Here is a 14,832-nt window from a genome sequence, read left to right as displayed (position 1 = left end):
GGGAATGGTTCCCCTACCATGCCACCCCAGGTCAGGGCTGCAGAAAGACCGTGGGGCCCCCCGGGCAAGCTCCCACACTGTGACTCCCTCCAGCTGCAGGCAGTAGAGAGGCCTCTGGATTTGGTGCCTGGATTGTAGAATGGACAGGTCAGATACGAGCTATGAGCTGATTGGTGTTATGGTCCAATTGGTCACAGGATTGAAAACAGTCCGATCAGACTTGAAGGTGGGAGGCCCTAAAAGAGGATATAAGGCAGGGCGGGAGCCAGCTGGCTGCACTCAATTGCAGGGAAACTCTGTTCCTGCTCTCCAAAGAAGAAAGAAGCATCATTCAGCAGCCGGCCTCTGAAAAAAGAAAAGCCAAAGAGCTTTGCAGAGGCCAGCGGCCCCCACCTTCTGGTCTGCCTTTGATATCACCCAAAAAGAGCACCTAGGGCCTCAGGCCTGGTGCCTCAAAGAGCTGTTTGTTGTTGGTGTGGGGCACTGTTGACAAGTGACCAGCACCCTGTGAATGGGTCACCTCTGAGAGCTGTTAACTGCTCCTTATCATCTGCTACCACCTCCCGCTGCCACCACCTCCATTGCTGTGTGGTCCAGCATCCAGTGCTATCCGTCCTGACCTTCAAACAGCTGCTGTGGGCTGCTGCAGTGTCATCTCAGCAGCCCCTTCTGTGAGCATCTCCAGCGGCGGTGAGTTGGATCCTGGTCCACTGCTTGGATCCAAGCAGCCACGAGCTCCAGGCCCTCATTGGTGGGACAGCGCCATGTTGGGTGAGCACCCTTTTGTTTGGAACTTCTGGAGACTATGTACACAATCTGGGGTAAAATAACCTGCCACTTATGGCCTTAAGAACTCTTTGTTTGCCCGTGTTTTTTAAATAAACCCCATTGTTGTTCCTTGAACCCAAGTAGCCTTGCAATTTTGCATATGCAGGTGAAGAACCCATAGTGATGGTCTTCTACTGGCCACTGTCCTTTTGACTCACTATAGCCCCCTGCTTTAACTCTGTTTCAGAACTGTATTATGAATTGCATTCATTTCCTAGTAACTGAGACTATTAATGAAGAAATTGTTTGTTTCACCGGTAAAAGAAATTCCAAGATAGACAGTCCAGAACTGGTATAGTTGCTCAATGATAAAATAAATAACTCCCCTACTTAATTTCACTTCATGGTATAAGATGGCTGCTGGAGTTCAAGCCATTGTACTTACATCGAGACAGGAAACAGGAGGGAGGAGGAACAGGTAAAGAGGGCATTTGCCAATTACTTCACCTCCTTTAATAGAGCTTTACCAAAAGTCACATCCTTAACATGTCATTGGCCAGTATTTATTAACATGATCACATGTAGCAACTAGGGAGTTACAGAAATATTTTTAACTGTGCAGATTGATGCTGTAAACAAAATGATACTGTTTTTATTAAAGAAGAAAAAGGAAAGGGATGTGAGCAGCGCCCTGCTCACATCTGCCACAATTCCTCATACCACCATGCCATGGTATCATGGAAAGATTGCTTAACTTGGACTAAATAATTTTTTACTTACTGTAAAAGTTCATTTTGGGCCACATGTTCTTGATTGTATAGAGAACGTAACAGGAAGATGTGTTCATTTCTGTGGCCTTGCCATATTGGGCGTCTGGTTGTTATTCTTCTATTAGTTTTTTCCTCTTCATTTTATCTCTTATTGTTTTAAAACCAGGAATCCACGAAAAGCTAAGGCAGAGGGGGCAGGTTGAGCAAACCAAGTTCAAAGGTGGCTCTGTCAATTTTTTAGTGATAGTCAACCTAATATAACTTCCAGAATGTGAGGAAGATTCACAAGTACCTTACTTAAAAACACTTCAGACCTAAAAGTCATTTAGTAAATAAATGTGTTCATTGACCCTTTCCTTCATTTAGAGAATTAATGCCAATTGATTCTGAGATCAACCAAGAAGGTTTTACCTCATTGTTGAGTTTTAGCTCTAATAAAATAGGAATATTTTGACATGGAAAATGCCCCAACCCTCAAAAATGAGCACTTTGCCCTAGGAATTCTTGTAAGAGCTGGTGGGAACCCCTTCTTAAGTATACATGTAGGTGTGGAAGGAGACAACTGCACAATTGAGTGAGAGTGAACAAGTTTTTCCTACTATTCCTGGGTCTCTTAGAGCAAATAGACATCCCAGCATTTTCCTGGCAACTTCCTAGGCTCGGTTGTTGAGGGAAAGCACTTGAGCAAAAACTCTCAAATTGTGGTCCCTGGAGTACACCTGAGAAGTGGTTAGAAATGCAAATTATCAGACCCCACCCAGGCCTACTAAATGAGAAATCTGTACTTTAGCAAGCCTTCTAGATGGTTCTGATACAAGCTAACATTTGAGAACCACTGCTCTAAATAAAGTGCTTTGCCCACTTTTTTTTTATTAGCAGACTTTTTTTCTCAACATTGGAGTCATCAATTCTCTGGCTTCCATTTCTGCCCAGGCAGAAATGCTGTCAAATGTGCAGTTCTTTGTAACAAGCCCAGTCTTTCAAACTGGGCGCGGCCTTGCTTTGTAGACAGTATTTGCACACTGACTAAAGCTCTGACAATCCGTCTGACACAGACTACAGTTCCCGTGCCAAACCTCGCTGCTGGGAGTAACACCTTAAATAAAGGCCTTCAGCTATTTCATTTTCATAGTTGGTTTACTGTGTTCAAGTTCCCTTTTGTTCTATGGAAATGGGCCTAAAGTGGCTTCACCAGGGCAGAATCACAGGCACCTATATCTGGGGATATTGAAATGGAGCAAAGTTTCCAGTAGAGCCAACAGAACTGGTTTTGGAGAAATAGACTCAGTACACACAGAAGGAACATTAACTTATCGGCACGTCAGGTAATAGCTTGTTAATGATCATTGGCAAATTCTATTGGAATTGCTTATTTACTCATAAAAATTTACAAGTGAAACATGTTTGGACTACAATGAGCAATCTGCAGGATTTTCAGGGGTGGTGCCAAATTTAATTTTTGTAGTGTCAAAAATGTGCTAAATATTTTTCCTTTACCGTTGGTTCTCCTGGTGTTTGTTTTGGGCTATACAGTAGTTTTATTGTGGAGGATGCCAGAGGAAAGTGCACGCCGCATTTCTGTTCAGCCAGAAACAGATTGGAAATTCATGAGAGGGGTTTCTCCTTCATTCCCATCCATCTGCTAGTCTCCTATGCTCAATGAAGAGGTTGGAAAGTACAAATCCTAAACACCAGGAAAGATACAGAAGCCAACATGAGGGGTTTCTTTCTGTTTCTAAATTTTAACAGGCTTTGAGGAGGATTGGGAAAGGTGAAGGCCCAAACACATTCTCCTTCCACAGAACAAGTCAGATCACCTGCCACGCTACATGGGGGTGATTTGGTAGGTTTTTAATTAATATTCACCTGGTGGCTTTAATAATGGAGCATCTCACTGACTAGGTAAGCTTTCAAGTTATCCACCAAATTATTGGTTGCCTTGTGGGAAACTCTTTTAACAAATTCTATTGGGAGAAAAGATACATTTTCAGTGGTGGTGACCAGTGGGCTTGAACTATACAAGGCAAAATAAGGTATCTAGCCAGGATAGGCAGAGCTGTGTCCCAAAAAGTAGTTACTGCCTCTGTTGACTTTAGAATTCAGAGTCCTTGGGCCTCCCTGGTGGCGCAAGGAGTTAAGCACCATACTATGAAGCAATCTGCAGCCTCTGCAGCACAAGTTCAATCGCCGGCTGGCCAGGGAGAAACCCACATGGCAAGGCAGACCTCTCCTGTCTCGCCCGCTGCTCCCCTCAGCAGTGTATTTCAGTCAGTCTGCCTGTTCTGTTCCCCACTCTGTCTCTGGTGGATCCTCTCACCTGTCCGCTCATCTCTGGCCTGTACCCTGGTTCTTGTATGCATAAATAAAACTTTAAAAAAAAAAAAGAGTTATAGAATTCAGAGTCCTTGAGATGGACCTCAGCAAATCAAGGCATTTATTGGCAACCCAAATATTCCTACAGTTTTGCTTCCACCTTAGCTCAGTCATGTCATTTTGGGGCTCCTTTACCCTCCAATCTTGAAATAGTGTAAAACTTGACCAATCCAGTCTCCAGGCATGAAGATGCAGTGATCTGAGATCCCTCTGGGGAATTTGGAATTGATATTGCTAGTCCATGAACTGGACTTGCTTTCTTGAACTGAGGTGTGTAATCTCAAGTACTGCAGGAAACCTTAAACTTTGAGAAGATAAACAGATCTGCCGAGAGGAAGAATAGAGCACGAGAAGAGAACACTGGGCTTTGAGAGCTGAGAAATCCCTTACCATCACCTTCTAGCGACAGGTCCCTTTCCTCCTGAGGCCTTACTCTGCTAATGGGCTTCTTGAGAAACACCACACCTTTATTATAATTTGCCTTTTTTTTTCTTCCTGAAAGCAAACAAGCTAAAAGCATTTTACTTCTTGCAACCTTCTTGTTTAGACAAAGACCGGTGGTGGCTCCCAGGATTTGATCTCACTCTGTGAGCTGACAGTGTGGCCCTGCGTGTTAAAATAGAAGGAAGGCCAGGAAGCATCTGTATTGTTCATTTGGAGTTGCCAGAATGGACAACATACTCATTCCCATATATGCATTTTACTTACTGTTTTTGAGAGACAAATGCTTTGCCTCCACTCTCATTTAATTGCTCCAAACATATGAGGGGTACTCTGATAGGTTCTGTAATTTGCTCAGAAATGTAGTGATGGGAAATGGCAGAGCCATGACTGGGGGGATTCAGAGCTACCTGGCTGTGATGCAAAAGGTGCAGAGAACATTCTTACCTGGGTCAGCCTCAGGGAGTATCGAGGAGGCCTTGGCTCCAGCTGTTGCTTCAGAAAGGCTTTCAGAAATCTCTCTGCTCTAGGCTTTCAGTAGAAGGGGGAAGTGTGCGTAGATGATTGCGAGGAGGGTCAATTGAACTTAAATTAGCCTCTTCATTAACAAGCACCTACAGTGATTCATTTCATATTAGCATTTGTCCTTAATGTCTTTATAATAAGTCGTAAGAATGAGAAGATGATGTTACAGCAAGACTTTTCTATACGCAATCCTTTGAGTTGGGAGGCGAAGTCCATTCCCCGAGACTCAGAGGCTGGGCTGCTTTATACCTGGTGCTTACCTGAGGAAGCATATGGTGTGCTGATTGTCCTGGGCATGAAATGGTGTGCCAGCCTCTGTGGGCTCATTGCCAGCTTCTACAAACTCATGATCTGGGCTTCATTTCTTCTCAGTGCTGGTAGTCTGTGGGTTGCCTTCAAAACCTGGAGCCATCCCTTCCCATCCCAGGATGGGGCTTCCTGCCAGGTGCTCTAGAGAGCAGTTTGCGGAGGCCCTGCCCTTGGAACGCCAGCACGGCTGTGACAGGAAGTCTGTTTATGCTTGTCTTTGGGATTTGATTAAGAGCATGATATGCACATGCTGGCAAGTGGTTACGGTCATTTGTTAAGAACATATAGAGATAGCTTTGACATTTTTTTTTTTAAGATCTTGTCACGGCGAAACCTTTTTCCCTCCTTGGAACAATTTTGACTTTGTTCCTGGAGATCAAAGTAGACAGAGCCTTCACAGCTCTGCACTCCAACATTCCCAAAACATGTGTTCATGTTCCAAAGCTCCCTAAACTCAAGGGAATTACACAAGTTCGTGGACTGTAATGAATATGATGAATTTAGTGCCCCAAGCCTTCTGTCTTCTCCATCTTGTTGCATGCATGCCTCATTTCTCATGATGCTAAGAGATAGTTGAAAAGTGTTTTCCATGATGTCATCTTCGGAGTTTGTGGGTTTTTTCAGTTGATTGTTGCTTTTGTTGTTGTTTGTTTTTTACCTCCCTAGGTAAGATCCTACCTTCTCCTTTGGTTAATTTTTTCTTCCCCTAGTTTTACATGCAGCTGCATGATAGAATACTGTTTTCTTTTCTCAGATAAAATTAAATACTTGGTGCTTTCCCAAGTCACTGTTCAGGTTGAATGAGCCCCAGAAAATGCAAGAATATATTCTAACAGTTGTAAACAGGAGTATTCTAGGATGCGTAAAAGTACTCATGTCATTGGTGATTTTTAATTACACGCTCTGTATCCCAGATTTAGTGACTCTTCTTTCTGACAGATGTGAACTACTCCCTGTCCCTACAGAGAGCTCAACACCTGGAGGGCTTTTAGTGTAGGTGGAGGCTGAGGTACCCAGGACTTCCCTGAGTCAAAGGCTGGCTTCGACTCCAGTGCCGAGGCAGGCGCTGACACATCCCTTTGGCTCCGGAGACACATAGCATGCTGGAGACTAACAGAAAATGGTAAAGTCAGCTCTCCGGGAGCCTGCTGAGAAAGCCCTACCCTCCGGGTTCACCAACTTGTTTGCCGAATTCTCTTTTTTCTAGGAAAGTTTGCTGGCTTTACTTGTCCCGTAGAGGGAAAGTGCCAAGATAGAGCTGATCTGTCTGACTCTTCTATAAGGATGAATGTCTCTGCCAGAAGAAACTCTTATGCTTTTGCGCTCCACGAAGGGTGGGGACAGCGGGAAGTAGACTGTGTCCTGCCTGCTATGGGAGGCATCTTCCCAGGAAGTGCGAATGGGCAGGAGGTTTTGAGTAACAGGCAAGTGATCTGTGTTCTTTCCATCCATCAGGTTCACCAGTATTATAGCTGTCTCCCGGAAGAGAAAGTTCCTTATGTCAACAGTCCTGGAGAGAAACTGCGAATCAAACAGCTATTACACCAGCTGCCACCGCACGACAATGAGGTAAGGGGCTAGTGGGGGCTCGTGAAGACTTCCTTTAGAACCTTCTGTGAATCATTTTCATTATCAAAATGCTGTGATCAGTGAGATCCCCAAAGAAAAACTCTGGCAATTTGTTTAAGGTTTTAGCTTCCTTAATTGGAGCCAAAAGGAACTCTTGGACATCTTCGGGAGAGAGTTACGGAAAAGCAGAATCTCATTATGGACTGGATTCGCCTCTGTGCTGGGCACTAGAAGCTATTTTGGGATAACCAGGGCACACTAAAATTTTAGAGCTCAAGTCCAGGTTTTCTCAGTTGAAAAAGAATGTGCTGGTTGCCTAAGTACCTTAGATGATTGAGATTCCTTGGGCCAATTCAGAACCTGAAAAAACTTTGTGACTCTCTTGAATTTTCAGCATCATTTCATATTAAATGAGTTTGCAAGTTTTCCACGTTATGCTGCAATAAAAGTTACATGTCCAGATTTGCAGCTCTGAACATCTGGGTTTTTATTGTTTAACATCTGAGTTGCCAGGGTCATCGTTTGTACTATTGAAGGGAAAGCTTGCAGGCTGTGCTCGTTCTGAACCCAGACACAGCTCTGGACGAGGGCACTTCTTATTCTTATCTTTGAAGTCAAGTGGATCAGAAAGGAAAATTAGTAAATATGCTTTTGAGAGATTGTCACACTGGAAAGGTTTAGATTTGTAAACTACAAATTAATGCTTAAGTATCTGGTTTTTAAAAATAGTAGTCATCCTATGGAATTGAACTGCCCACCTCACTTTTGAAGAATGGCATCAGTTTAAACCCAAAGGAGACATAACCCCTTGAACCTCTCTAGGTGGACACGAAATTTCTACCAACTGCACCTACCTCAAGCTCCATCCAGGGGAAATGAGTGAATGCCTTCCTTATCTTTATATTCCCACACCTGAATAAAAAAGAACAAAAGGCTCAAAAATAAATTGAAGTGAAACAAAAGCTGAAAAACTGAAGCAGCTGCCTAGAAAGAGTCCAGCTCCCTTTTCCTGTTGCTTATTTCAGACTTCCTAAAACAAATATAAATAATGCTTTCTCCTTTAAAGCTGAGTGCAAGCATTGTAACCCGATGCCCAGTTAACTAATTTGGAAGTGAAAATGCGGGTTTTTACAAGCAGGAGGGGTGTGCCTTTCTTTAAAAGCGTGTCTATAAAATGTCAGCGGCGTAACGTAATATTCTGGGCTGTGCATGTCATTGCAGTTCTCTCTCTGGGACAGCCACATGAAGACTTATTTGATACAGGAAAGTGATCTGCTCTCCTCTGCTTGTAATGGTTTCTTCTGTTTACAGTTAACTGTGGTTTCATGAAAAGAGACCATTCAAATTCCTTCTTCCTGTTGGTGAAAATTCCTTACATATGACCCAGTGGATTGCTTTGGCCCATTTGACACAACCCTTTTGCAGACAAAGGGTGATTCTAAAATAAATAGTTAATCCTTTTCTTTTTCGCGCAGATAAGACAATTTTGATATATACAGTTGTGCTGGCTTTCAAGTCAGAATGCAACAGTCTAGTTCAAAGCTTTCCCTCTTACCAGCCATGTGACATGCCCTCTGAGCAAATCCATTAACCTTTTCTGATGCCCAGAGTGCTGTAAAGGAAGACAGGAGGTAGGACTAGGACCTGAAGTACGTTGGGTATATGACCCCACGTAGTGCATGGGTATGGTGGTAAATAAATTCAAACCACATAATGAGAGAGTTGCTCCTGTTTAAATTGTTTCATTCCTCATAATTGAAAGAGTGACTAGTCCAGGGGAAAACTGTGATTTGGTGCTCACTTTTCCCTCACTCATACTAGCTTCACTTTTAAGTAACAGCATTAAAAATCATCATGTCACAAACAAAAGTCATCAGCTAGAACCTATCAAGGCAGTTTTGTTCTCATTATTTTATGGTCACCTTCTAGTTTTTGCAGGTGATACTGGTTTTCTATTTATAGACAAAATTTGTTTTCATTTTCAGTAAAAGTATTCAAGGGGGGGTGGGGAAGTCAATTTTAGAAATCTTACTAAGTAAATAATAGTTCAAGACTATGGCAAAATTCCCAAGACATGCATAAATAAGGGAGAGAATGGGAAATACTGAGTTGGAAAGTCTGTAATGTTCCTCTTTTAATTCTGTGCTTCTGTGTTTAACAAAAGGTAAAATTTCTTATGTGAGTTGACACATTGGCCAAAGCCCAGAAGGCAGTCCTTTCTCTCCTGCACATACAGGGACTTGTGTGAAGCAACCCAGGTACCCCCTGAACCAACTGCCAAGCCTTTGGTTCCCCCTTTCCCCAAAAGGAGCTGGGGAACAGAAGCCAGGAACACATTGACAGCTGTTCTGGCTCATATGTTGGGTGCTGTCCTGAGCTGTCAATGATCACTTCCATGGGCACATGAAAATGATAGTCATAGAACCTCACAGTCAATTTGAAAGCAGGAGAAACTCCCAGATGTTGACTCGCATCAGAGCTGTCCCTGATGATTAGGGTCTTAGCATGGTGAGCAGAGTGGGGGAGTAAGATAAAGAACTGTTACAGCTTTCCATAGTGGTTGGACCAGTTTGCACTCCCACCAGCAATGCAGGAGAGTTCCTTTTTTTTTCTTTTTTTTCTTTTTTTTTAGCTGTGTGCAGATTCCTCAACCTACTAAAGATAGAGCTTCCATATGATCCAGCAATTCCACTCCTAGGTATTTACCCAAAGGACACAGAAACATTAATTCCAAAGAGCACCTGCACCCTTATGTTTATAGCAGCACTATTTACAATAGCTAAGCTATGGAAGCAACTCAAATGCCCAAAAATAGATGACTGGGTCAAGAAGATGTGGTACATATACACCATGGAATATTACTCAGCATTCAAAAAAGATAAACTCATGCAATTTGCAGCAACATGGATGGAGCTGGAAGGGCTCATGCTCAGAGAAATAAGCCAGAAAGAAAAAGAAAAATACCTGATGGTCTCACTCATAGCAGGAATCTAGAAAACCTAAATAAGGGACCGGGAAAAAGAATAGCTATAAGAAAGAAAAAATCAAAATCAACAAACAGCTATGGACCAGAGACACACTATGGGGGGCGGGGGCGGGGGCAGGAGGAATGGGGTCAAAATAAGGGGGTTACAATTGTATGGGGAATATAAAAATAAAATTAAAAAAAAAAAGAACTGTTACAGGACCATTCACCTGCCCAAGATTTGGGCTCCAGAGTTTAGAGCCCCTCGTAAGCTGTTTTGACCATAGAGATTCTCTTTCAATAGCCCAAGCCTGCTTGTGTAGACAAGATCTCTAAAACCAAATGGGAGCATCTTTAATGAGAAAGCTCTGAGGCACTGACTTCTGGAATCCTGAGATGCTCAAGTCACCTCCTCCTTGCCATCCTTGTGCCTGTGCAGGTCCGGTATTGCAACTCCCTGGATGAGGAAGAGAAAAGGGAGCTGAAGCTGTTCAGCAACCAGAGGAAGCGTGAAAACTTGGGTCGTGGGAATGTCAGGCCCTTCCCAGTCACCATGACAGGAGCTATATGCGAGCAGGTGAGTGTGGCTCCCGGGGAGTGATGAGGCATTCTTGCACTCATTCATTCATTCAGTTACTTCACTGAGCGCCAGCTCTATGCCAAGCACAGCTCTAGCAGCGAACAAAAGAATTAAAAACTTGCCGTTGCCCTTGTAAGGGGTTATGTTCAGGGGGACAAAGTCAGACAACAGAAAGAAAGGAGGAAAAGAGGGTGGAAAGGAGGGTGGGGAAGAAAGAAAAAAGAAGGGGAGACCTAGAAAGAGCAGAGCAATGATATACAAGAACTGCGGGAGCGAGTGTCGTGGATTTTGGGGCAGGGGGGACAGAGAGCTTAAAGACCAAGATAGGAGCATTTTTGTTGTGCTCCAGGAACCACAAGTTGGTGGTGTGGAGAGGAAAGGGAAGAAAGGGAGGGAATTGGCAGATAGTCAGAGTTCAGGGCAGGCCAGATCATTTGGGAGTAGTAGGAGCCATGGAAGGAGACAGCCACTGAAGAATATGAGCAGAGAAATGACTCAATGGTGTTACTATATTCAAATGAATCCTTTTAAAAACAGAGTTTTCCTGCACCATGGGTCAGCCTCTTTCCCAGGATCATCTCAGGACCAGTGCCATCAAAAGGGGTGGTTCTTGGGTTTGAGGGTTCCTCAACGAAGTTCCCCTGCATTCTCCCTAGGACTTCACTGAGTTAGAGTCTGGATTTGTTTTTCTCACACTTCTGTTGAATGCTCAGCGCGTAGTAGAGGAGGGTTTAAAGAAAGCAGAGTGCGACTCGAGCCTGCCTGGGCTCTCTCATCCTACTCTCAGCTGCCAGAAGCCTCCCAGTACTGACCCTACCCTTCTCTTAGCCCTAATGTTCTTTCAACAGCCCCATCTCATGCCTTAAGTTCCAGGTATTGAAGACAAGTGTGCTGAATCAGTAAAGAGAAAGCTATTTGCTGAGGAGACTGAATGCCACTGGGTGGCCCTTTTTGAGATTTCAGAGGGATCAGATAAGAAGATTCTGGTGGGTGGAGTGGAGACACTACTTAATTAGGAGAGCCAAAGCACTGGGGATTTAACAGTAGGGTCTTGATCCTTGATACCCTCTCTTGAGATGGAGAGCGTCACTGATTGAGACGTGCGATTCAGAGTAGTTACTGCAGGAGCTCTGCCACTCTTCAGTCTCTTCTAACCAGCTTGGCTGGGCTCATCCAAGGCCAAAGGAAGGTCAAATATTTCATAGTGACAACGACATGCAGGCAGGAAGACATCAATTTGACTCGTGTTTCAGCCAAATGACCCTGACCACGTGGCTTTTCTTTATTTGCATCATCTGCAAAATGGGGTAACAAATGTCTGTGTCACAGAATTCTGGTGAGAATTAAATGGTGTATTAAAGTAATTAAACAAGGAGGTCATGACCTTGAGGTGACACTGATGCCTTGGTTTCCTACGTAACTCCTAAGCCAGAATCAGCGTACTAGAATCAGAGAAAAAGAAACTTAACCAATCACAAATAGCCAATTAGGCTTTCCCACATGTGGCAGCCATTTAAACTGTAATCAATCAAATTTCCTTACTTTGCTTCCCTGTAAGAACCCCTCCTCTAGCCCCTGTCAGTGGAATGCTCATAACCGCTTTTGCTTTGATGCTCCGCAATTCAAATCAGTGTTTGCTCATTTAAACTCAAAAACATTATTGTGCCTCAGTTTATCTTTCAATAGTATGCATACCCCACCCAGTTCTACATCTGTTGTAAGACTGGGGTAGTAAGCTCTGTTCCATATTGTCCTTCTTTAATCTGTCACTCATTTGAATGAGGTCCCAGAAACAGGTCCATGAGACTTTTCTCTGAAGTGTTCCACTCCAGCTGGTGTCCATATATGGTGTGGAAAGGGTAGGAGGTCGTTTCTCTACTCTTTAGACTTGCTCCCCACAGCCCAGTCACTGTTGAACTGAGGCTGTGAGCCTCGTGCCAGTGCCATAGCCTGCACAGTTCCTCCCCCCTGGACCCGCTGCTTCCCATTTTACTCTTCCCTCAGACACCCTCTGTCCATATTTGTTTTATCTCAACCAGCGGAAGCATGAACGATAAGGGATTCTGCCTTGTTCCTTTCTGGATAAAGTAGAGAGCCTTAGAAAATGAGCAAGCAGACAGGGAAGGGATAGGGAAGAAGCACTTCCCATAGGCTGACCTTAAAAGTGGTGCCTTTTCAGTCAAGACTGTAAAAGCACATTAGGGGATGTAGGCCAAATGTGGGAAAGGCATGGCTAAAAATAGTTAAAAGTGGGTGCATTGTTATGTATCCCCTCCCTCTACTGGGCAGTCCTCTCCCCTCCTCCCAGCCCCCTCCAAGGCCCCTCTCCCACCCTGACTGCACAACCTTTCCTCCTGGGGGCAAACTTGGCTATGCCTCGGGATGGAGTTTAGAGTATCTGAAAGAGAAGGAGACTTTTGCTCTGTAAGTTGGCCTCCTGCCTGCAGAGTTCCTGTATGTTATACACTAACCAAGTTTTCCTTTCTTTCCCACCTCTGTGAGTCCTTATTTTCTCAGTTACTCTATCTTCATCTTGTGTGTAGGCCCCAAAAGAAAGGGGGGTTGGGGAGGTAAGGCAAACCTGCCAGCCCCACAGTGAATAGCTTGAAAATGAGTGCTGCTGGCGGTGGCTGTTGTTTGTCACTCAGGTGTGGCTCTGAGAGACAGGGGCTGGTGTCCCCCCACTGACCTTTCCGCTTGCCTCGCAGTGTGGAGGGCAGATTAATGGCGGAGACATCGCTGTGTTCGCGTCTCGCGCCGGCCACGGCGTTTGCTGGCACCCACCTTGCTTCATATGCACCGTCTGCAACGAGCTCCTGGTGGATCTGATCTACTTTTACCAAGACGGGAAGATATACTGTGGCAGGCACCACGCCGAGTGCCTGAAGCCACGCTGTGCTGCCTGCGATGAGGTCAGAACACACTCTGGGGGGCGGGCCACCCTCCATCACCCCTCAATTGTGCCAGCAGTTTGTCATGTGGAAAGCCAGTGCAAACTCTTCATATGTTAACCCTTTGAAGAGAAGCCCTACTCTTCCTTGGTTGCTAGAATGACCAGGATGTGTCCCCCCCGTCACAGCATGGCAGTCTCTGCAGCTGAGGAGACGCCCATGCAGGATGCCCCTGGTGTGGGTCAGTCCAGAACTCTTTAAAAAGAAAAGGCCTAGTGCACCTTTGGACTTCTCCCCCAACCCCAGGAAATAATCATCTGTAGTACTGTGTTCCTTCCTTTTTTTTTTTTTTTTTTTTTGTGGGACCCTCACCGTTGGCCAGGGAATGAACCGGTGCTACAGAGGCTGCGGGCAGCCTCGCAGCCCAGCGCTCAACCGCTGCGCCACCAGGGGAGGCCCCTGTGTTCCTTCCTTATATCTTAAAATAGTTCCATTTCTCAGGAGTTGATGGGATAGATTGGTTTGAGAAGAGAAGAAAATAGCTAATATAATTTGATATTCCTACCATTTACAAAAGTTCTAATGAGGACTCAGGAGGCAAACAGCTGCTCCCTTTGGGTACCTCTGCCCCACGCTCTGAAATTTGAATTCACTACCCCAGAAATAGAATGCAAGACCCATGACTGGTGTTTTCTCCCACCGAAAGCTCTCCCAGATATGATCTGTAAGCCAAAAGAATACAAAATCTGATGGTTCTAAAAGATGAGAGGCACCCCGAGATGTTTAACTTTGAGCACTTTTATGGCACTAATTTGGGAAATGTTCTTGGGCAAGAGGTTCCTCCTGTATAGAGTAGGTTTTTGGTTCTATCTGACCATGAAAGCAGTAATATGGGACACTAAAAACAATCCCCCTTTTCAGCCAGGGTTCATTATTTTATGAGTCTATCTTCCTTACAGACTGCCTGTAAGATTCACTCTTCTATGCGGAAGTTGACCAGCCTTAACAAGTTTAGGTCCAGTTCTATGATTGAGTAGGTCCAGCTACTTTGCTTCCATGCCTCAGTTTCCACAACTGGAAATTAATCCTCTCTATATGACCTTATGTTATTTCATTGCAAATAGAATATGATGACTTAAATTCTTTGGAAATTTTGCTTATCACATAAAATTTGTATTTCCCTAATGGCTAATAATATGGAAAATTCTCTCATAAGTTTAATGGTTATTTGTATAGTTTCTCTTTTGGAGAAATACCTGTTCAAATACTTTGCCCTTTCTAACTGGATAAGTTTTCTTTTTGTGGAACTGGAAAGGTTATTTATATATTCTGGTCCTTATCAGATATGTGATTTGCAAGTGATTTTTGCCATTCTGGGGCTATATATATTTTTTGACATTGACCTTTGAAGCATAAAAGTCCTTAATTTTGAGGTTATATAATTTATCTGTTTTGTGTTATTGTTGCTTATGCTTTTAGTGTCGTATCTAAGTCATTGTATAATTATCTAAGTTCATGAAATTTTATACCTGTATTTTCTTGAAAGCATTTTATAATTTTTTGCTCTTACATTGAGGTCTTTGGGTTAATTCTTTACTAATTTTAGCTAATTTGAGTAAATTTTTGTATGTGGTGTGAGGT

The 14,832-nt window shown here is 43.9% G+C and overlaps 1 protein-coding gene across 4 annotated transcripts in view; it reads left to right on the top strand.

Annotated features, from left to right (window-relative positions):
• Positions 1 to 14,832, top strand: part of PRICKLE2 (prickle planar cell polarity protein 2) — a 336,923-nt gene that overhangs the window by 277,184 nt on the left and 44,907 nt on the right. For all 4 annotated transcript variants that reach the window (XM_054695294.1, XM_054695297.1, XM_054695295.1 and 1 more), the window contains 3 exons: positions 6,642 to 6,755; positions 10,160 to 10,297; positions 13,009 to 13,212. In XM_054695294.1, the coding sequence (XP_054551269.1) occupies positions 6,642 to 6,755; positions 10,160 to 10,297; positions 13,009 to 13,212 (456 nt within the window). The remainder of the gene's footprint in view (positions 1 to 6,641; positions 6,756 to 10,159; positions 10,298 to 13,008; positions 13,213 to 14,832) is intronic.

This window comes from Talpa occidentalis, unplaced genomic scaffold (assembly GCF_014898055.3).
Source record: "Talpa occidentalis isolate TD23 unplaced genomic scaffold, MPIMG_talOcc4v2.1 talOcc4.10, whole genome shotgun sequence".
Taxonomy (NCBI): domain Eukaryota; kingdom Metazoa; phylum Chordata; class Mammalia; order Eulipotyphla; family Talpidae; genus Talpa; species Talpa occidentalis.
This window is presented reverse-complemented; position numbering and strand designations above follow the sequence as displayed.